This window comes from Atractosteus spatula, chromosome 3 (genome assembly GCF_055471065.1).
Source record: "Atractosteus spatula isolate fAtrSpa1 chromosome 3, fAtrSpa1.hap1, whole genome shotgun sequence".
Taxonomy (NCBI): domain Eukaryota; kingdom Metazoa; phylum Chordata; class Actinopteri; order Semionotiformes; family Lepisosteidae; genus Atractosteus; species Atractosteus spatula.
The window spans coordinates 76,936,302-76,957,150 of record NC_142708.1 but is presented as its reverse complement, the minus strand read 5'-3'; the positions used below and the strand labels follow the sequence as shown (position 1 = coordinate 76,957,150).

The 20,849-nt window shown below is 57.8% G+C and overlaps 2 protein-coding genes across 8 annotated transcripts; both read left to right on the top strand.

Moving 5' to 3' along the window:
- Positions 1 to 2,254: 2,254 nt before the first annotated feature.
- On the top strand, positions 2,255 to 15,017 carry egln2 (egl-9 family hypoxia-inducible factor 2). 6 transcript variants are annotated; one of them, XM_088910054.1, is made up of 6 exons: positions 2,255 to 2,476; positions 3,174 to 4,166; positions 8,674 to 8,793; positions 9,138 to 9,274; positions 12,792 to 12,859; positions 13,002 to 15,017. In XM_088910054.1, the coding sequence occupies exons 2-6, from the start codon at positions 3,270 to 3,272 to the stop codon at positions 13,052 to 13,054; spliced, it is 1,275 nt and encodes a 424-aa protein (XP_088766180.1). In that variant the 5' UTR covers positions 2,255 to 2,476; positions 3,174 to 3,269; the 3' UTR covers positions 13,055 to 15,017. The 6 variants fall into 6 exon arrangements, 5 of the variants coding, with proteins under 5 accessions (XP_088766180.1, XP_088766184.1, XP_088766183.1 ...); XR_016090789.1 differs by lacking the exon at positions 13,002 to 15,017 and adding an exon at positions 10,831 to 10,927 and having other exon boundaries at positions 2,270 to 2,476; positions 12,792 to 12,819; XM_088910055.1 differs by lacking the exon at positions 2,255 to 2,476 and adding an exon at positions 2,595 to 2,729.
- A 1,747-nt stretch (positions 15,018 to 16,764) lies between these two features.
- tmem160 (transmembrane protein 160) lies at positions 16,765 to 20,362 on the top strand. Of its 2 annotated transcripts, none has more exons than XM_088910061.1 (4): positions 16,765 to 17,026; positions 19,094 to 19,118; positions 19,296 to 19,388; positions 19,480 to 20,362. In XM_088910061.1, the coding sequence occupies exons 1-4, from the start codon at positions 16,805 to 16,807 to the stop codon at positions 19,776 to 19,778; spliced, it is 639 nt and encodes a 212-aa protein (XP_088766187.1). In that variant the 5' UTR covers positions 16,765 to 16,804; the 3' UTR covers positions 19,779 to 20,362. The 2 variants fall into 2 exon arrangements, with proteins under 2 accessions (XP_088766187.1, XP_088766186.1); XM_088910060.1 differs by having other exon boundaries at positions 16,774 to 17,022; positions 19,094 to 19,153.
- The last annotated feature ends 487 nt before the right edge of the window (positions 20,363 to 20,849 follow it).

Below are 20,849 nucleotides of genomic sequence, written 5' to 3'. Positions count from 1 at the left end.
AGCGCCGGCGTTCCCCCGCAAGGGCACTGCTCACCCCTTCAGCTCAAAGACACGTCCCACCGAGCCCCAGCCTCTACTCCTGTGACAAACTGCCTTCTGCTCTTTAAAGCCAAGAAGAGAAGAAGGTGCTCCTTACCCTCCTGTCCTGGCGTCCGCGCCTGCTGGCCGGCGCTGGTGAAGCGGGCGCTCCTGTGCCGCCGCCGCGGCTCCCTGCGGCCGGAGCGGACAGCCCCTGCGCTGCTCGCGCGCCCGTTCCCGCCGGACTCTAAAGGCTCCGAGAGGAAGCAGACCTGTGCTCCTGCCGCAGAGATTCCTCCTGGGGCCAGCAGGGCGGAGGAGGAAGACTGTGGGAAGCGAGGAAGAGGTGGGGCCGCGCAGCAGGGCGGACAGGGGCTTCTCGCTGCTCTGTCGCCGTGGCATGGCTCTTGGGCCCCTGGTTTGCTCAGGAAGTACAGCTTGTTTGTTTGGAAGCGAGAGAGGTCACCGCCAACTTCGCCAGAAATCCACAGGAGGAAAACAAACAGCGATGGCAGCACGTCAGCGGCTCTCCAGTTCAAAGGCAGCGGAAGACAGCAGATGGGTTGCGTTATTTTCCAATTACTCCAATTATTTTTATTTTTATACCATGACAAATGGTGGACTCGGCAGCTGCTGCTGTGATGTTCTGGACCCTGGTGCCGCTCTGACTCATCCCCCATGGGGGCTCGGAGACCCTGTGCAAATAAAAGCGTAGGGCCTGAGGACCAGGCAGAAGGGGTATGGCCTGCCGCCCTCCCTCCCCCTGACCAGGTCTGTCCCCAGCTCTGTCCCACATCTGTCTCCACATCTGTCCCAGGTCTGTCCCCATGTCTCCAGCTCTGTCCCAGCTCTGTCTCCAGGCCTGTAGGCCTGATATGCAGCTGCACACGTCTGAAGAGCCTGAGGGACCAGGAGTCTGGCGGTGTGGTAGGTGCAGGATGCTGATGTCTGGTCAATGAGAGAAGGAAGCAGTAGGAGCTGCTGTATATTCAGTGTAGAGTGTTTTTGAAGTAACAGTTTTAAAAGATTTAACAAAACATTAAAAAGGCCTGTGATGACAGCTGGAGGTGTAAGGGGCTGAGAGAAAAGTTGTGGGGGATACCTAATGTGTATCGTGTACCAGTGTGTACTAGCGTTACTAGCATGGACTAAACATTTACTTGTTTCTTTGCAGCCTACGCATGCTGCCACAGCTACCTGCTAGAACTTCTAGTGTTATAACACCTGTGTGTACCAGTGTGTACTAGTGTTACTCTACCTAGTGTGCAGCAGTGTGTATTGGTGTGCACCTGTGTGTAGCATTATGCATTAGTGTGCATCTGTGTAGCAGTCTGTGTAGCCTGTCTACACTCTATGGGTGACAGGGCCTTCTCCTGCTACACCACAAAGCTCTGGAACTCTCTCCCCAAGGATATCAGTCTCCTTCCCTGAGCTCTTTCAGATCTGAACTCAAATCCTTCTTCTTTAGAGGGATTTATTTAACTGATTCTGTCTGCTGCACCTTTGCATTCCTATTGTATTCCAAACTTTCATTGTTACTGTGTAAGTCTGCTGTCTCTGCTGTAATTATTATTATTATTGTTGTTATTATTATTATGTGTAGCAGGGTGTTATTACTGTGCACCTGTGTGTAGCAATTTTACTCTGGCTCTTAAAAACAGAAAAGGGACTTCAGAGTCCCTTCCAGGGGTGTACCATGTTTTTCAGCCCTCACTGCTGACCCTGGGCACACAGCACACAGAGAGACTGCTCAGTCTAAGAGTATGACTCGGGCTCTGGATCCTGGGCTCCAATCCCTGATGAGATCCGTAGTGTCGCTTGCTTCTCGGGTCAGCAGCGCTAGCGGCACTGAGTCTCGGGTGGGACTGTGCCGGAATTCTGTGTGCCTCCTGTCCCAGGCCCAGCGCTGCTCGTACTGCACCTGCTCCTTTGACACACTTACTGCATGACGCTGCATTCACCATTCTTTGTGCAGTTTTACCGCGATATGTTTTAGTGGGCTTTTGTTCTGAATTGTTTTGCATGTGAGCCACCCCGGATGAAGAAATTAATAATAACAATGATGATGATACTAATAATCATGCGCAATATTGCCCTTTCTAACATGTTAATTATAATGATCAATCTTTGCTGCAGCATCCCCAGTCCAAGTCGCAGCCAGGGCGGTGAAGCGCGCCCTCGCTGGCGCCCTCTAGCGGAGCACGGCGGGGGCGCCCCGGGGTCACGTGACGCGCGAGTGCGCACGTGTGAGCCACAGAGGCGCTCATGGAGAGAGCTGGGGCGAGCCGCGGGCGTGCACGGCTCGGGCAGTAGGGACCCGCGGTTCGGCTGCGATCCGGATCCAGGGCTCGTCCCGCGCTGCATGGTCGCCCCCCAGCCCAGCGGAAAACGCGATATGGGCGAGACGATCCAGGAAACCTTATCTGCTGTCAGCCGATCTCGTCTCTGCGCCGCGGTGGTGAGTCGGGGGGCAGATACCCGAGCCCGGAGCGCACGGGCGTCACGGCGCAGCAGGGAAATTTATCCGCTGAAATAGATCTGGACCCGCAGGGGGAGCGTGGGTTCGGGAACAGCGAGAGACGGGCAGCGTCTCGGTGACATTTCTTCCCAGACTGCTGGTCAGACCAGCTGCATCAGCTCTGCGTGTGTTTGTCTGAGTGAGAAAAGCTCGTTCCCCGAGCCGCCGTGGGCAGTGTCACGCGTGGCCCCGTGTACGTGTACTCCCTGCGCTCTCTTGAGACATATCTTTCGGAGGTGAGGGGGGAGGGTTCCGGAGGGACTGGGTTGCGCTTCGTAGTTCAGTTTGCCGACAGGTTCGCGAGCGGTCCAGCTGAGGAGACCGGACCTGGAGACCCGCCAAGCCCGACAGGACTGCTGCTCCTGGGTGTCTGCTGGGCTAGACCCCCAGCTGGGGCGACCCGTGAGTTCGCACCGCGCCGAGCGACACCCCCGGGCTGTCCGGACCGGAGCAGCAGCGGGCGAACTGTTCGGCAGAGAGACCCCGGCTCTGCTGCAGAAATGAACTCTCGGCAGCAGGCGAAGTGCTCGGGTTCAGCTGGGTCGCTGGCAGCTGTGCAGCGGTTTGTACCGAGTCTGAGCCCCAGGAGCCGCCGGGTCTCGCCCCGTTTCTGAGCGGAGCCTCTGCTTCCCCGCAGGCTGATCGCACCCCGAGCGCACGGTGAGGGCGGCCGGTGCGGACCTGCGGCTGGGCTTGAGGATGAGAGTCTCCTGCGCGGCCGAGTCGCGGCGACATGGCCAGAGGACATGAGCTACGTGCGCCGCCGCCTGCAGGAACAGACGAGATGGAGAGCCTGGGACGCAGCTCGTCCAGGAGAGCCGACAGCAGCGACTCGCCACTGGAGAAGACGCCGCGCAGAGACCTCGGTCCTTCGCGCTCCGCGGCGCGCAGCCTGGGAGTGAGCGGCTACGGCAGCGCGCCGGCCCGCGTCCCGGCCTCTTCGGCGCAGGTGCTGGCGGGCCTGGCGGCCCCTCCGCTGTCCGCGGGCGTCCCGGCGCTCAGGCAGCAGGCCAAGACGGGGCTACCGCTGCTGGGCGGGGGGGTGGCCTCCCCGTCCGCCCCCGTGGAGGGCAGCTGCCCCCTGGCGAACGGGGTGGGGGGTGCCCCAAGGGTGCGGCCGCAGGAGGGTGGCGAGAGCCCCCCCGCCTGCCCGGGCTTGCCGGAGCGGCCCGACAGCGGTGCGGCGCCCCACAAGCACAGGGGCGCAGACGGCGGGGACCCCCCGGCGGGCGCTGCTGGGGGCGATTGCAAGAGGAGGCGCGCAGAGCCCCCCCAGGCCGTGCCAGCGGCGCGCTGGTGCCCTGAGCGCGTGGCGCTGCAGTACATCGTACCCTGCATGAAGTACTACGGTCTGTGCGTGAAGGACGCCTTCCTGGGCGCCGAGCTGGGCGCCAAGGTGCTGCGGGAGGTGGAGACGCTGAACCAGAGCGGCAAGTTCCGGGACGGGCAGCTGGTGAGCCAGCGGAGCCTCCCGCCCCGCAGCATTCGGGGCGACCGGATCGCCTGGGTGGAGGGCCGCGAGCCGGGCTGCCAGCACATCGGCGCCCTGATGGCGCACATCGATGAGGTGGTGATGTACAGCTCGCTCAACGGCCGGCTGGGGGACTGCGTCATCAATGGCAGGACCAAGGTGAGCGAGCCCCTGTACCCCTCTGTCCTAGGGAGGCCTCACTCGGGGGACGTCTGGCTCGGCCCCCTGCTCCTGGTGTCGGGGGGTCTGTCTGCTCAGGGGGCGTCCCGGTGGAGCTGCGGCTCCTGTCTGCCTGTAGCATCAGTGTGACGGGTCTCCTCGGCCGCCCGGTCGCCCCTGGGGTGCCTCCTGGGGACACCCCGACTGTGGCCGCGGGCGGGTTGGTTAGTGAGGGGCTGGGTTAGAACAGAAGCCCTGGCGCAGTGGACAGAGACAACCGGCGCTCGCTGTCGGAGTGCAGCAGGGTCGGGGTGCGAGCTGGTGCTCCTGTGTCCAGTGGGGTCGGGGTGCGAGCTGGTGCTCCTGTGTCCAGTGGGGTCGGGGTGCGAGCTGGTGCTCCTGTGTCCAGCGGGGTCAGGGTGCGAGCTGGTGCTCCTGTGTCCAGCGGGGTCAGGGTGCGAGCTGGTGCTGACTGAGAGACAACCCAGCTAGAGATTTTCTCCTCTCCAGTACAGTAGGGCGGCGCTGTCTTGCGTCCCTGTCCTGGTGCCGACAGCCCAGACCCGCGCCCTGGGTGAGAATCCGGATCGCTGGTGTCGTGAGGGCGCCAGCTGGCTGTGAGCAGCGCAGACAGGGATTTCCCAGCATGCTGGAGAGCTGGACCGCCGCACTGTGGTTGTCCTTGCAATGAGAACGTGTCGAAGCAGACGCATTGCTGACGTCTGTTGACGATGGCGAAGAAGAGGGCTGTTCCTGAAGCCTGGAAGTCTTCCCACACGAGCGCTGCTGTTCCTTCTGGCCCAGAGCTTCGCGGTACGAGGCCGAGATCCCAGAGCACGAGTCCGAGGAGTGAGGCAGTGTGAGGCAGGCTTAGGGAGGCGAGGAAGACCAAAACAGACCCCATTACTGCAGTTAACAGTACAGCTCGCAACGCAGGCAGAGGACAGCTAACAACACATCTCCAGGTGTCATCTTAACTTTTCACATGCTCGCAGTTCCCCCAGTCTCCCTGGCACAGGTAGTTGCTGTAGGGAGAACCAGTGGGTTTTTTCCTGTGGAGAAGTCCAACAGAGTCCGGAGAGTCCGGTCCCTGGTGTGGAAGTGGTTCTGATGGAGCAGGAGTGTGTCTGTACATGTGCACAGAGTAGGAAAACAAGTGCCTGAGTCTGACCTCTGGCCTGTAGCCTGCCAGCATGTGAAGCCTGAGGAGGGTCACGTCACTGTGCACAGGGAGTCTCAGTCGATGGGACAACAAGGAGGCACTGGGACAGTGTAGGCAGGGGTGTGATCCAGAGAACAGCCTCCGTCGAGAGGAGCCATTCGACCCATGTTCGACCTGGTAGTTTGTAGCTCTCTCATCCCAAGATCTCACCCAGCGTATTGGCTTCAATGACATCACCGTCGATCCATTCTCCCACCACCCTTTGTGTAAGGAAGTGCCACCTGTTTCCAGTTGTAGATGCTCTTCCACGCTGGTTCACGTTCTCGAATTGCCAGTGCAGTTCTCTTCCGTGAGGGAAATCTTCGCCAGATTGCGTTCCTCGCAGAGACAGGCGTGTGAGGGCAGCCAGCGAGTCCGGTGGCGGCGGGATATCGGAATTTGCCGCTTCCCCTGTGGGAAGGGAAAGAGACATGCAGCCCTGGAACTGAGGCGCTGAGCTGCAGTACTGCCCCGCTGGGGTGCTCAGCTGTCGTGTGGGGAGTCTGCCTCTTTTGAGAAGGATCTGCATTGATGCAAAATGCATCTGGATCATTTTGAGCATAAAGCTACCACTGGGGGCAAAACGCCAGGCACAGAAGAGAGCAGACCTCTGCATCTTGGTGCAGTAGCTCAGCCCTGTGTGGCGTGACATAACAGCTAAGCAGCAGGGGGTATTTTAGGGTGGGGGTTAAACGGCTGCTCAGCTGTTACTGACTCCGGGGGATCTCCGTGCTTATTGAGGGTGTGTGAAAGCTGTGTGAGCTGACGGGAGCACATCTTGTGTGATGGCAGGCAGGGCGGATCCGTCTCCCGCTCTGTGACAGCAGGAGGGCCCATGGATTGAGTGATGCTGTTTTGCAACCTGAGGTCATGTGGCCCTGAGTCACTGATACATGCTGCGTTGTGAAGCTGTCGTCCAGCTCCCACCCACGCTGCCTGGGTGCGGAGGGAGGGCGAGAGGGCAAGCAGTGGGTGAAAAACTGTGAAATCTGTGGTGCTGTAGTCTCCACGTCGTGCTGCAAACTTCTGAGCAATGCCTCAGTAATGGTCTTTTTGTTGTCTATATCCTCTCTGACCAAATCACAGCTCTGACCGCTGTGCTGAAGGTTCTGCTGGTGACCCAGGCCCGGGTTAACTGGGCCCAAGTCACTCCAGACTCTTCCACATCGGCTTTGAGCTCGACTGAGCTCACAGGTGTTTTCCCCAAGTTCTCCTGACTGGCTGGAGAGTATCTGGGTTGAAAGGTGTGAGTGCAGGAAGAGACACAAAATGGGAGTGGATAGAAGAGTCTCTGTCTCTTTGTGCTCTGAGCCCAGTGTAGGAGAAGCTGGATGAGACTGAGATCCTCTTTCAGCACCTGAACTGCTGGATGTTTGGCAGGGAGTTTGAAATGAACAGCGCAGGTGCTGCCCCTCACCTGAGCATTAGCTCTGTAGTTTTCAGCTCTGTTCCCGGTTTGTGATCTGCAGTCTGGTCGATTTTTGCTATGTGCCCTGGGGCATATGAGACAGCCACCCCCCCCCCCCCCTTCAGAGGCTCTTCAGGGCTTCCCTGCCCTGGTCCTGTGTCTGCTGGTCTCAAGCTGAGCTCACTGGACTCACAGTTGTCCAGTTGATGCCTTGTATTTACCCAGGACCCAGTGAAGGTTAATTCCACACTGGAGGGGAAAGGACACGAAACGTTTCCTCTTCATGAGGTGAAGATCAGAGCTCATTAATATGTTACTGCTGGTGGTGAAAGAGTAGCAGGTGACAGCCCAGGTGTGGTGAAGGTGGTTTTGTAAAATAAGGTTTGGATCTTTTAGAAAACCAGCCCTGCCCCCTGTGCACAGGCCTCGCTCTGCAGTCTGAAGGACGAAGGGAGAGGCTGCTGGGACACCCGGCCTGCAGGAGGAGGGGCAGTAGTGTGAGGCTTTGTTGCTGTTCTTTTTCCGTGACTGTATAGAGTGGAGTACTTTATTGCTATATGTACAGGTACATTGGAATTCTTAATCACGCTGACGTCTCGGGACGTACCCAGTAGAACAGACAACACCACACAGTGTAAACGGTACACTACAAACATGGCTCCACGGCCGAAACGTTGTGTTTTCTTTCGTCTCTTTTCAGCATGGAATAAACCTATTACTTGTTCCTTTGCAGCCTACGCCTGCTGACGCAGCTCCCCACCTGAACTATAATAATAACAGCTTGAGTTGTTGAGTTATTGAGTGTAGAGTTTGAATGTAGATATAGAGATGAGTATAGACAGAGTATTTACGTAATAAATAATGATCTAGAAGTCCAGCTGTGCTGCCAGGCAGACCAGGGCTTGCTGGCGGTGCGAGGGTTAAGGCCAAGCAGAGGGGCGCTGCTACATGCTGGCCCGAGATTCCTCAATGGAGAAGGGGCCCCTCCCACTGATGACGCAGCACTTTCAGCAATCTGGGGGCCGGAGCAGCATTTAAAGACACGCAGGCCCAGTGTGTCATGCAGCTGAGAACTCTGACCCCTTTTCCACCTTTAACACACTGTCTGCTTCTTCTGCTTGGGCGCTTGTTTCCCTGGAGGCCAGGAGAGCCGTTGGTGACGGACTCCAGCAGCAACTGCCCCCCCCACAAGGCCCTGAGGAGTAAACAGCAGCCTGCTGATTAAAGCAGAGGAAATGGCTGGAATTGAAAACGGGACAGATGACGCAGCCATGCCAGCCCCCCCCGTTTCAACTGTGCTTTTTATAGGAACGGGGCGGGGAGGCGCGGGGGTGTTCCTGTCCGGAATGGACCTTCACCGCAGTCGTTCGGCACAGCCAGTCCCTTCCCTCTGGGATTCACACCATTCCTTGACGCGCTGAAGTTGCGCTAGGCGTACACTGAGTGCATCTTGACCAGGTCGGCTGGGACGTGTCGTCCTGCAGCAGGACCGGCGGGCGGGCGGCAGGAGTGGGAGCCTGTGTCTCGGTCCCGGGATCCCTGCGTGCAGCTGCGGTGTCCAGCAGGAGGCGTATGTCTGACAGGCCCGTGTGCTGACGGATGTGCCTCCTGTAACTGTGGAGTGTGTGCCCTGCTTTTCCCGTGTTCTGTGTCAGTGCAGACTTTCGCACCCTGCCCAGGGGAGCGGGGTGATCTCAAGCCCATCTGTCCCGGGCCGTGTGCTCACAGGGGCGCAGTGACACAGCTTTGGGGCTGGAGTGTCCCACACGACAGCTGCCCTGTGGCGGGTGGGGTGGCAGGTGAGGAAGGGCCCACTAGAGAAGTTCAGCAACCTCCCTTCTCAGTCCGGCTCAGCCTCTGCCCCCTAATTCAGCAGCGCCCTCTCGCTCTGCCCGCAGGCCATGGTTGCGTGTTACCCAGGCAACGGGACAGGGTACGTGCGCCACGTGGACAACCCCAACGGTGACGGCCGCTGCATCACCTGCATTTACTACCTGAACAAGGACTGGGACTGCAAGGTAAGGAGCCCCAGTCCGGGCCTCTGGGCGTCTCTCTCCGCCTGAGGGCCTTGGCCAGGGGCAGGCGGCGTCACGTGCGCGCTCCACTTGGACTGCGACTCCCTGCAGGAGGTCCAAGGTCAGAGCGGCCCGGAAGTGGACAGGTTTTGGGCTGGAAGTTTGGGGAGAGACGGCTTGAGTTGGCATTTTTGTGTGTGTGGTACAGTGTGTCCCCTGAAGTGGTGTTTATAGAGTGCTGGTGTGTGTTATAGGAGTACACAGAGTGTCTCAGGGGGGGTTGTGTGGTGTCGTGTTTTCAGGGGGGTTGTGTGGTGTCGTGTACTCAGGGGGGTTGTGTCTTGCAGGTTCATGGGGGACTCCTCCAGGTCTTCCCAGAAGGCCGTTCAGTGGTGGCCAACATCGAGCCCATCTTCGACCGACTCCTTATCTTCTGGTCGGACCGCAGGAACCCTCACGAGGTGAAGCCAGCGTACGCCACACGGTGAGTATCCGCACCCTGACCCTGGCTGCTCGAGAGATCACAGCACCGGAGTCAGTCCAGATACAGTCTAGGGCCTAGTGGAATGTCTTACACTGCCATACCCAAGAACTGGATCTTTTTAGTCTTAAAACAGAGACAACTATGAGGGAACCAGATTACCAGAACATCCTGAAAGGCACCGACAAGGATCAACAGTGAAACTCAAACTGGAGAACATAAGCAGAATCCAAGGGAAAGTGGTTTTTAGACTGCAAACAGGAGGCACTTCTTTACACTTAGAGTTGTGGGAGCGTGAAACAATCCAGAGATAACAGATGCACAGAGATAACAGAAAGACGATGAGGTGGGATTGAACCGCTGTGCACCTGCACTGGGGCCATGAGGTTCGTTCGGGTGTAAGAATGGCCTGTGTTGCTCTGTTGATAGTTTATTAGCAAAGTGAATCTTAACTTTCATACTGCTGCTTCTTATAGCAGAGTTAGGGCTCAGAATCCTGTTCCAGTCGCCCCTACTGTTTGCGTAGGAATGCGTTTCCTGTATAAAAAGAATTCCCTCTTAGGACGCAGTTGTGACCTTGTCTTTGTTTATGAACATAAGAAAGGCTGGTGGGCTTCACCTCATTTGTAACCTGTCTAGCCTGTTTGTTAATTAGTAGCTGTTAGTGGATCCATGTATCTCACCCCAACTGCTTTAATGAAATAGATAACTGGATATCTGGATATCTACTTGGAACAACATGGCTGGACAGCTTGTTCCTCACACCCACATCTCTTTATGTAAGGAACTGTGTCTTAATATTAATAATAATTGCTTACACTTATATAGTACTTTTCTGGACACTCCACTTAAAGTTCTCTAAAGGCAATGGGAACTCCCCTCCACCACCACCAGTGTGTAGCCCCACCTGGATGATGAACCTGTACGCTCCCCACACACACCAGCTCTCAGTGGGGAGGAGAGCAGAGTGATGAAGCCAGTTCAGAGATGGGGATTATTAGGAGGCCATGACTGGTAAAGGCCAGGGGGGAATTTGCCAGGACACCAGGGTTACACCCCTACTCTTTTTGAGAAATGCCCTGGGATTTTTACCACCAGTTTCAATATTTACATTTAGTTACTGCCGGTTCTGTTGTATCGGTTCACACACACCTGAAGAAGGCTCCACAGAAACATTGTCTCTTTCCTTTACTTGTGTCTTGTGCTTGTATTTAAAGCTCAGTACCTCCTTGTTGTTCCTCCTTCTGTTCTCCAGTTGGTGTTTCATTATTTATTCTGAAGAGAGTTGACTCAGCCTTTCCCGTTTTGTATCAGGATTTTAGTCTTTTTATTGCCAGCTTGTAACACTCGGCACTTTGTACATCAAGTATAATGTGGCAAGTGTTTCCCCAATCTTAAAATTGGTCTCTTTATTTTGTAGCTGTGCGTTTTGAAATAAAGAGCTCTCCATAAGCATGGGGACAGTGAAGTCAAAAGTGCTATTTTGTGTGCTCAAGGAATTGATTCGAGATGAGAAGATGACGTGTGATGTGGTTCGTGTTTCTCTGTTCATTCTGAAGATGACCGCTGGACTGACTTGGTCGATGGATTTCGATGTTGATGACTGGTATCGGGTCCCCTTTATTTCCTCAAGACTCAGTTCAGTTCCTTCAGCCGGTCAGTGCTGGCGACTGCAGCTGTTCCCTGGTGGACTGCGTTAGTAGCCCTCAGGAGTTCAGGCTCGGTGTCCAGGACGGAGGAGACGTGGGAATGCGAGTCCCCTGAGCCCGGGGCTCCTGTTCGTGGTACCAGGTGTCTCCCCCTGTGTCAGTCTGGGCCGGAGGTGGCTGATTGATCACTTGTGATCTGAACCGCCGGTAGGGACTGAGTAGAGCCCGGCCTGAGCCGCCCCTCTTGTGCCCTGGTGCTGTCCCGCCGCGCGGGCTGTCTTCCCCAGCTCGCGAGCAGCCACTTCCTGCTGAGCAGCCGGCCCTCGTGTTTATGCAGCTCCAGGGAGGGTGTGGGGGGCGGGGGTGTCCCCAGGGAGGGCCCAGATGCCCGCGGTTAGAGAGCAGGAAGTACGCTTTTCCTGCTTGTGACGGCAGCGCTCAGCTCCGCGGGGTCCTGGGCGTGCGCTCTCTCGATGCACAAATACTGTGCTCCGGCGTCAAGCACACAGCCCTCCGCAGCCTGGAGCTCTGCGCTCCGGCGTCAAGCACACAGCCTGGAGCTCTGCGCTCCGGCGTCAAGCACACAGCCCTCCGCGGCCTGGAGCTCTGCGCTCCGGCGTCAAGCACACAGCCCTCCGCGGCCTGGAGCTCTGCGCTCCGGCGTCAAGCACACAGCCTGGAGCTCTGCGCTCCGGCGTCAAGCACACAGCCTGGAGCTCTGCGCTCCGGCGTCAAGCACACAGCCCTCCGCGGCCTGGAGCTCTGCGCTCCGGCGTCAAGCACACAGCCCTCTGCAGCCTGGAACTCTGGAAGTGGGGAATAAATTTACCTCCTCATTTCTGTCTCCACGCTGGCTTGACCTGTGACTGTAAGCATCAGGTCTTCGACATCAGGAGTGAAGAGACTGTGGCGGCTGTCCGGTGTGTTTGCACGTGGTGGGGAGTGAAGAGGGGAGACCTCACAGGGAGATCGGGGTGCCATAGTGCATGAAGGCTGTTGGGTGGGGGTAAGGGTTGTTGCCTGGAGGCCTCCCTGTGGATGGAGAGCAGGGGGCTCTGGGAGTCTGCGAGAGTAACGAGAGGCAGGACAGACTTGTGAAAGAGTCGTTTCCTGCCCCACGCCCTGGTCCCCTGTGCAGAGACAGATCCTAATCTGAGTGGGCCTCCCTGGCTAGAGAGCGGTCGCATTCCAGAGCCTGCAGGTCGGAAACTGGGAAACGCCTCCGACTGCGCCAAGGGAGCTGCGCTTCCAGGCCGGGTCCTGCGGCCGGGCCACTCTGCTCCGAATCGACCGTGTCCTACCGGTTCTGGAGCAGGCCCTCTGTGTGAAGGTGGGCCGGTCGCTGTCCGGGCCAGCCCCCCCAGGGCAGCGTGGGGGGAGTTAAAACGGCTTCTCCCGCCGGCGGCTCGGTCTGTGTTTGAGCTGGCATGGAGATAAAAGCGCCGGAGACTCAGGGGCGCGTCTCCGCCCCGGGGGCTGGCACGATATCTGTGGCACCGAAGAAAGCGCCAGGAAGCTCCTCTGGCAGTAACGGCAGAAAGAGCTGTCCTTGAAGTAATAATCATGGCCCGTTGGGCTGCAGTGGTGTTTGATCCAAGGATCATGTCCAGCCCTTTCTTAATAGAAACCATTTTAATCTTTAATGACATGGCTGGGAAACTTGTTTCACAACCTTTTGCATAAAGTGGTGCCTCCTGTTCTCGGTTTGAAATGGGGTTTTAAACCATCTATGTCCTGAGTTTCAAGATTCACGACACCTGACGGGGTTGCAAGTGCTGCTTGCTGGGGTGTTTGTAATTAAAAGGCTGCAGGGAGGCTAACCCGACAGGAACTGAGCTGGTCAGCCTGACCTGCCGTCTCGTGTTTTCCAGCTACGCCATCACAGTGTGGTACTTCGATGCGAAGGAGCGGGCAGAAGCCAAAGAGAAGTACAGGCTGGGTGAGTAGCGCCGCCTCTCGGGTCAGCTGGAGCCTGTTCAGGGCAGGAGGCTCAGGCCTGGAGACACCTGGGCGGGGCGATCTGAACGGTGTCCCGCGGGCGCCTGTGCTGTCTGCTGACGTTTGCCTTCTTCTCTGCTCAGCTGCCGGCCAGAAAGGGGTTCAAGTGCCTGTGACTCAAAGTGGCAAGACCTAGCCCCGCGTGCGGCCCGAGACAGCCAGCCGGAGACCCCCAAGGGAGGGGTTCGTCTCCGTGGACACCAGCGAGCGATCCCGTGCCGCAGCCGTGGGCCAGAGCCGCCTGCGCGGAGGGGCGGGGCACGGGGGACGGCGGGAGCGAAAGAGGAACTGTGGGAAGGAAAGAAGAAATGGACAGCTGCTCGCTGCATCTTTTCTCCTGTCTCCATTCCGCGGTCTGGTTAGGGAGCACCGGGACGCTGCCGGAGCGACGCTCTGAGGCCGTGTGCGGAGAGGCGCGGCGAGAGGGGCTTCAACCCTGAATATTTTTCACATTCGGGCTGAGCTGAGGAGAGGAATGGGCGTCCGATAATCCGTGTGAGCTGTGGTCTGCGTACCCGACCTGCCGGTGGGCTGGACTCGAACCCAGAGCCGCCCAGACCCGAAGGGGTGCAATGAGCGTTCCACACTTCCACAAAACGCGCGACTCGTGCCGGCTGGTTTGGCCTGGTGCTGTCCGAAGGTCTCTCGCACCCGTGACCCTCGTGGGCGTCACGCTCACTCGGCCTCGGCCGTGGTGTATGGGGCGGTCCAGACCCGCGCCCAGCATGTGGACGTTGGCACGTTGGTTATTTTTGAAAGCAGTGTATATTTTTGCAGCCTGATTTTTTTTTCCTTGCAGAGCAGTAAACGTCATCAGCAGTCAGGCGCACCGGTGACCCGCGCTCTCCCCGTTCCCCTCGTCCTGCGCTTAGGGACAGGGTTCGAGCGCTGGGGTGGCCTCTGACCAGGGGTGCCAGACAGCCTGCCTCTAACCCGCGGGCCGGAGAGGAGTGCGAGTTAAAGCAGAGCGCAGTGCGGTCCGGTCAGACCCTCCGAGTGAGGCCAGACCCCCGTCTGTTCGCGCTGCGATTCTGTCGGCTCGGGCGGCGGGCAGGGTCTCCCTGGCTGGGCGCGCCTGGGAGCCAGGCGGGTGCCAGTGGGTGAGGTGCGGGGAACAGGCGGCTCACGTTGAACTGCTAATGGAGAGCAGCGCGTCTCCAAGTCAGGCGTCTCTGAAGGAGCTGCTAATCATGGTTCATTGTTGCTGCCGGTTCGGTCAATGAAGATGAAATGTCCTCTTGTTGGGGAGCAGAGAGCCCGGTGTGTTGTCCACAGGAGCTGGACAGCAGTTCTGCAAGGTGACACAGGTCTGTTGTCATAGCCGGGGGCCGGACAGAGGTGTGACAGAGGCCCCCGCCAGAGGAGAAGAGACTGAGCTCATTTTGGGCAGTAGGAACCCCAGGCTGCTGCAGGTGATTATGGGGGTTTGTTCTCTGCTAGGAGGCTGTCCTGGTCACTTACACCGCCCCCTAAACGGTCATCTCCTGTCCCAACATGGCCTGGCATAGGCCAGACTGGAACAAATGAGCTCCGACTGACCCTCGATCAGCACCAACGAGCTCTGAGTGTAGATCAGGACCAGCTCTGTATGACTGGCCGGGTATCAGAACCAGCCAGCTCCACCATGATCTGAAGCAGTGAGCTCTGAACGAGGGCCGCACTGACTGGCCCTGACAGCTTACAGGCCCGGAGGACGTTGGTCCTTTCCTTGTGTGCCTTAACACAGAGTCACCGAGGCCAGGAACAGGCAGCGCGGCCCTGCTCTGGGGACACTCTCCAGGCCAGGCTAGCAGCGGTGTCTCTGTTGTGAGGAGGTGACGATGGAGTGTGCAGGTTCAGTCTGCGTTCAGGGGCTGCCAAGTGACCTCGAGCTGGAGAACCAGCACACCCACTGCCCACACCACTGTGCCAGGGCAGCCCCCAGTGCAGGGGTGAAGAGAAATTGCACTTTACTGTAGGAATAAATACCGGAGAGAAAATGTTTGCTTGAAAGCTGTGGATGTTATTCAAATGCAATAGAAGTTAAAAAGAAATGTTTGCCTAATGTTTTGCATTTTTGCAGTATTTAATTATTAAAGACAAAATGATTTTTTACTAAAGTTTCCGATAGATTGTGTGGTTTGTTTGTGGTTGTCTGTTGTTTCTGTAAGTATAGCGCCCCCTGGAGGGTGGTGTGTGTTGTGCACCAGTGTGAGGCAGATTTCTGCAGGCGAGTGGTGCAAAGCTGCGAGCTTGTCTGGCGGCCGAGCGTTGGGGCTGGTGAGGGTGTCCCCTCAGAGGATAAATTAAGGAATTCTTTCCTGAATTTCCTTTTCCCATGATTTGCCATCCTGAGTTCTCGTCAAGGGTGGTACAGTGTTCAGCATTGCTGCCTCACAGCGCTGGGGCCCTGGGTTCAGTTCCTGGGGTGCTGTCTGTGTGGAGTTTGTATGTTCTCCTCACATTCGTCCGAGTTCCTCGGTTTCCTCCCACAGTCCGCAGAGAGACTGCTGGGTTAATGGGCTTCGGAGGAGCCGGCCCTGCTGAGAGCGGGCGTGTCCATTTGTGCCCTTATGCCCTTGTGCCCCGTGATGGACAGGTGTCCTGTTCAGGGTGTGTCTGTGTGTGTCCCGTGATGGATGGGTGTCCTGTCCAGGGTGTCTGTGTGTGTCCCGTGATGGACTGGTGTCCTGTCCAGGGTGTATCCCGCCTTGTGCCTGTTGCTCACTGGGATAGATGCCAGCTCCTCTGCAACCCTGACCGGCACGAAGCGGATCTGAAGCAGAGGGATGGAGCTGCTCCCAGGTCGCTGTGGGAACGGCACACGGAGGCTGGTCTGCACTCGAGGCTGTGGATCTGAGTTTGGCTGTTTGGGAACGGCTGTGTGGACGTGCAGCTGACTGGACTGACTGTAATGGTTTCTGGCAGGAGCTGCTGCTTCTCCGTCGGTGCCCCAGAGGGGGCTGGCACGCTGCCCTGGGTGCAGGAGTCCTGGTGCAGGCTGGTTAAGGGGCCCGAGTGCTGGCAGTGTGCTCCAAACCCAGCAGCTGCTGTGTACACAGAGAGGAGCGGGTGCATGGAGCAGGCCGCACACCTGGCCCTGTGGCACTTTCACAGAGCACCTGAAGAATCCGCGAAGCACACTGCCGGAGCATGGGACACAGGACACGGTGGGAACAAGTGTGTGGAATGCAGAAGGGCAGACCTTCTACATCAAGGGTAGCAGGGGGCTGGAACAAGCCATGTTGTCATCCAGACGTTGGCACCAGAAAAAGACCCCACAGCTGAAATAGTCTCTTTTTATTTTTTCCAAGGCCGAAACGTTGTTTTCTTTCTTCTTTTCAGCATGGAATAAACCTTTACTTGTTCCTTTGCGTGTTGTGGTGGAGTGGATAACCCAGCAGCTGCACAAGCCTGTCGGGCTGGGAGGGTCGGAGGGGTCCGGCGGTCTGTGACCCGGCTGCTGTCGCATCGGAAGACACAAAGCCCAGCAGGGTCTGTTTCCTGAGGGTTTGTCTCCATCTGATGGTCAAGCGACAGACACGCAAGGAGGAGAGGCGAATAATTATTTGGTTTATTTCATGCTGAAAAGAGAAAAAAGGGTCAGTGGAGCCTTCTTCGGGTGATCTGTGGGCTTCCGGGGGAGTGTATTTTACTGGATATTTTTTTAGGCTTTGCGGTGTCTTATGGCTTCTAGTTTTCTGCACACTTTTGCAACGTTGCGCTGACGTTGTGTGAAGACGCAGCCTCCTCGCCACGCGACTTGCTGGCGGGGAAGCGCGCTGCCCTCGTGGCGGCGCTAGTGCCATTCCACGGCGCGCGCGTCACGGCGCGTTCCGCCTTGCCAGAGCATCGGTGGGTCAGAGGTCAAGGCGCAGGCGCGCTGCGTGTGTTTTGGAGGTCGGCCATGGCGCCTGCGAGCTGCTGGGGATGGAGGCGGCTGCCGCGGCTCGCTTCCTACTTCAGCTGTCTGTGCGGGCGTCCCGGAGCCCTGCGGGCCGCAGCTGCAGCGAGGCGGGTCGCCGGCACCGCCCGAGGCCGCGTCGCGGAGAAGAGCGGCGGGGCGTGGGGGAAGAGCCGTGGGCCGGAGCCCCCGCAGCTGACGGAGCTGGACAAGGCTGACGCGTGGGTACGGAGTGTCGCCGTGTGGCCCGGGCAGCGCCTGAGCCGGTGCTGTCCCGGGTGCGAGTGTGGCGCTGGGACGGCAGGTCCCGCTCGGGAGGCAGCAGCTAACGCAGCCCAGCATGTCGGCTCCGGGGACCGGCTAGGCCAGACGGCCGGGCAGCTTGTTGCCGACTCCTACAGCCCTTGATGTAAAGCAGTGCCGTCGGTCGTGGGTTTGAAACGTACTTGCCCGTGGTTCTGGCTCGGGAGAATTCCACAGGGGTGGACTGTGTCTCCCTTGGGAACCGTCTGTGTGAAGATCCAGGTCCCAGGGCTGTCAGACGATTTTGAGGCACCGCCGGTGCAGTGGGGCGTTTCCACAGAGCACCCCTAGTGGGCAAGGTGCTGCCCTCGCCGTGCAGAGCTGAGCTCTAGAGCCTGAGTCCCCGACAGACACGGGTGTTCAGAGACGCACCGGAGTGTATGTGCGTCGCGGTCCAGCAGTCTGTATCGGTGCGGAGACATTAGCGCTGTGTTATGGGGTCTCTCACGGTTGGAACAAGGAAATGATAGCTTGTGTTCAGCCCCATGGCTTCCAGTGTTGTGACGCGTCTGCTGACAGTACAGTGAGGAGTCTGCTTGGGGCTGAACCCCCCCAGGGGCAGTAAGTCTGCGAGGACCCCCCGCTGGGTCCGTGAAGTTGCCCCCCTACACACAGCACAAACCAGGAAACCCAACAGGGTGTGTGTGGAATGGAGAAGGACAGGCCCTTTCCTACACCAAGGGTAGCAGGGGACTGGAACAAGTCATGTTGTTGTCATCCAGAAGTTGGCACATGAAGACGGCTCCATAGCCAAAACATTGTGTTTGTTAGTGTATTAGTGCTCTGTTTGTGCTGGTTTAAACTACTTTCCTATAAAGACTAGTTGAAACTTTAAATGTTCTTTAATTGCCTATTTATTTAACAAAGGACTCAACGATAAACTCACTATTCTTCAGTTTTAAAAAGTATTGACGAAGTATTGTGACATGCTAATTAATACCATTTTTTTAGAAAATGCAATTGTTTGCATCTTGTGGTTACAGTGTGGTATTGGAGACTAATTTTACTGCTCATACGAACACATAGACAATGTGGTATTTAAAGCAAAATCTCCTGCAGACATTGTTACCCCCGCATCCAGTAATTCAGCGCCTCAACTGCTAGGACGGTATTAATAGAGTTCAAGCTTGCAGTACACAGTCACATGATGACCCGAAAAATAAGGCTCTATATGTTGGGAACTAAAGCAGTTGAATAGATACTTTCACCAGCACAAAGGGAGCACTATCAAATGCGGTGGTTTTCGTGATCTGTGCTGTTTGTAGGGGGGAAGCTTCACTGAGCTCTGCCCGCTCTCTCTCCACTCGGGGTGCTCTGACTGCCCCAATGGGTTTCCGCATTAGCCCTGGCTCTGTGCAGATTCAGGCTGAGCTCCCCCAAGCGTCAGCAGCTGCTCTGGGCCCTTCTGTCCGTGACGCCACGCTCCCCAAGCCTGTCTCCAGCCCGTTCCTGTGTGGCTCTCCCCCGTGGGCGGCAGGCGAGAGCTCTCTGTCCTGTTCCTGTGTGTCTGGGCGCCTTCTCCCTGTGCCACACTCTGGAGTTTGTCGGCTATTTCAGCACCCCAGCCCAGCTGGTTTCACAGGGATTGTGTTTGTCTTTACCAGAGGGTCACGGGTCTAGATCCAAATGTTCAGACTGTTTGAGCTGTCAGTAGCCAAGCAGCAGAAAGGGCCTGAGCACAGAGTAGGCAGAAGCACATTGAAAACCGAGAGCGGGAGGCACTCATTCACGAATTGTAGGAGCTTGGAGCAAGCCTCTCAGCTGCAGGACGGGCTCAGCTGCCTCCTCTCTCACTCTTTTTCCCTTACTGGGTGTTACCAAGGAGATCTGGGTTGGCGTTGCGGCGGTCGGCGTGCGGCGTGCGTGTGATAGTAGCACCTGCATGCGTTTTGGGACACAGTAAGCCCAGGTCCAGGCCTGCTGTACATACTGAGGCTGAGGCTGGACAGTGTGCTGCTGTAAGTCACGTGACCTCTCTGTTTCCTGCAGATGCTGCGCAAGGCCCACGAGACAGGTAAGCTGCACCTGGGGGACTGTGACCTTTGGCAGGTAAGCAGCTGCAGGGATGAGATATCCCTGTTCAGTTTGCGGGACTCTGGGAAGGCAAAAGGGCACGACGAGCCGGGCGCCTCTCTCTGGCTTCATGTCTGTTTGTGTGTTCTGGTGTCATGGCACAGCCCCTGTGTTTCAGGGTTCCTGGCGTGGTTTCGGAACGGCCTGCTGGCCACGGGGATCGGGGTCGTCTCCTACGCGCAGAGCGACGTGGGCCGAGAGGCTGCCTACGGTAGGGCCCGGCGGGTGTGAGCGACTGCCATGCGCGCGGAGCGCAGAGCATGTGTGACGCCCCCAGCCTGACCCCCCTCTCTGCCCCGCAGGTTTCTTCATCCTGGGCGGCGCGTGCGTGTCCTTCGGCGGCGCCGCCTACGTGGGGAACCTGTTTGCCCTGAGGAGGACCATGCTGCTGTCGCTGCCCGCCGTCCTGCTGCACAGCGCAGCGGTGTCCAGCGCCGCCCTCTTGTGGCTGTGCTCGGTGTCGCTCTATATCGGGCGGCTGGAAGTAGAGATTGTGCACGAGGACGAAGCCGAGGAGGAGGACGAGGAGAGCAGGGGTGGGCAACGCAAAGGTCACCACGCGGAGGAGGATGGGAAGCCTGGAGACCGGGGAAGGAAGTGAGCTGCCTGTTTGGCAACGCCCCCAGTTGACACCTTGCATGACTCTGCTGGGGACACTGGTGCCTGTCCCCCGGGCGTGTGTGTTGAGAGGAGCAGGGACGATATGTGGGTGCAGGACACGTCCTCCACTCGTTGAAACGTTGAAATGAGCATGTCGATCAGGGCAGGCTTTCCTAGGCGTGTCACAGCGCCCCCTGTGGCGAGGCCGAGGTGCTCTTGTCTGACCCTGCCTCTGAGGAGCCCTGCTGAGGCGCGGTGCCAGGGGAGGACTTCGGCTGCGCCGGCGCTGTGCGCCTCTCTGTTGTGCCACCTGCCGCGGGGGGGAGGAGTCAGCGCTGGGGCTGGTGTCTCGGGGGGGTGGGTGTTGACCTTCTCAGGTCTGCAACCCTCTGGGGAACCTGCGTCCTGCGCGTGAGCCGGGCTCGGTGTGAGCGCAGGGCAGGGGAGACGAGGCCTCTTTGGCACAGGGAGGGGGGTGCGAAGGTGCGGTGTTGGGGAAACTGAAGGGCGCCTTGCTGTGGGGAAAGGCTGGCAGTAACGATGAGCGACACAGAGATCAATAAAGATGGCCGAGGGCCTGAAGACGCTGGTGTCAGCGTGAGTTTTATGAGTGTGAAATGTGCAGTAAGTGAGGTCCAGGGTGGCAGAGGTGGCAAAAGTGAAGGCGTGTCTCCCTCCCCTCTATGGGCTGGATGAGTTCTAATGAAATCTAACCAAAGGATGAGCTCCTGTGCACCAAGACTGAGTGTGTGACAGCCCTCCCTGTGCACCAGCTGGAGAAAGCATGCTGTGAGCTACAGCTGGGGAGTCCTTCACATCCTTCTGCTGCAGGCTGACTGGAGCTCGCACTCAGAACCACACCCACTCCTCCTCAGGGCAGAGGCAGTCGTGCTCAGTTGCCAGTAACAGCGGCTGGGTGTTCTGCTAGGTACACGAATGACACGATGAGCAAAACTGAGGGTTATTTTGGTCCAGCTGGTCCGAGGGTGAGCAGGGAGCCATGCAGACAAGACAACACATACCCGTTTCTTCTTTATATTGTTCAATTAGAAATCACTTTTACTTGTATTAA

Excerpts from the sequence above, each read along its gene's own strand:
- tmem160 (XM_088910060.1), top strand. The coding sequence starts at position 16,805 with ATGGCGCCTGCGAGCTGCTGGGGATGGAGGCGGCTGCCGCGGCTCGCT. Across the intron at positions 17,023-19,093 it reads GAGCTGGACAAGGCTGACGC|ATGCTGCGCAAGGCCCACGA; the intron begins GTGGGTACGGAG and ends TGTTTCCTGCAG. Across the intron at positions 19,154-19,295 it reads GGGACTGTGACCTTTGGCAG|GGTTCCTGGCGTGGTTTCGG; the intron begins GTAAGCAGCTGC and ends CCTGTGTTTCAG.
- egln2 (XM_088910054.1), top strand. The coding sequence starts at position 3,270 with ATGGCCAGAGGACATGAGCTACGTGCGCCGCCGCCTGCAGGAACAGAC. Across the intron at positions 4,167-8,673 it reads TCATCAATGGCAGGACCAAG|GCCATGGTTGCGTGTTACCC; the intron begins GTGAGCGAGCCC and ends CTCTGCCCGCAG. Across the intron at positions 12,860-13,001 it reads CAAAGAGAAGTACAGGCTGG|CTGCCGGCCAGAAAGGGGTT; the intron begins GTGAGTAGCGCC and ends TTCTCTGCTCAG.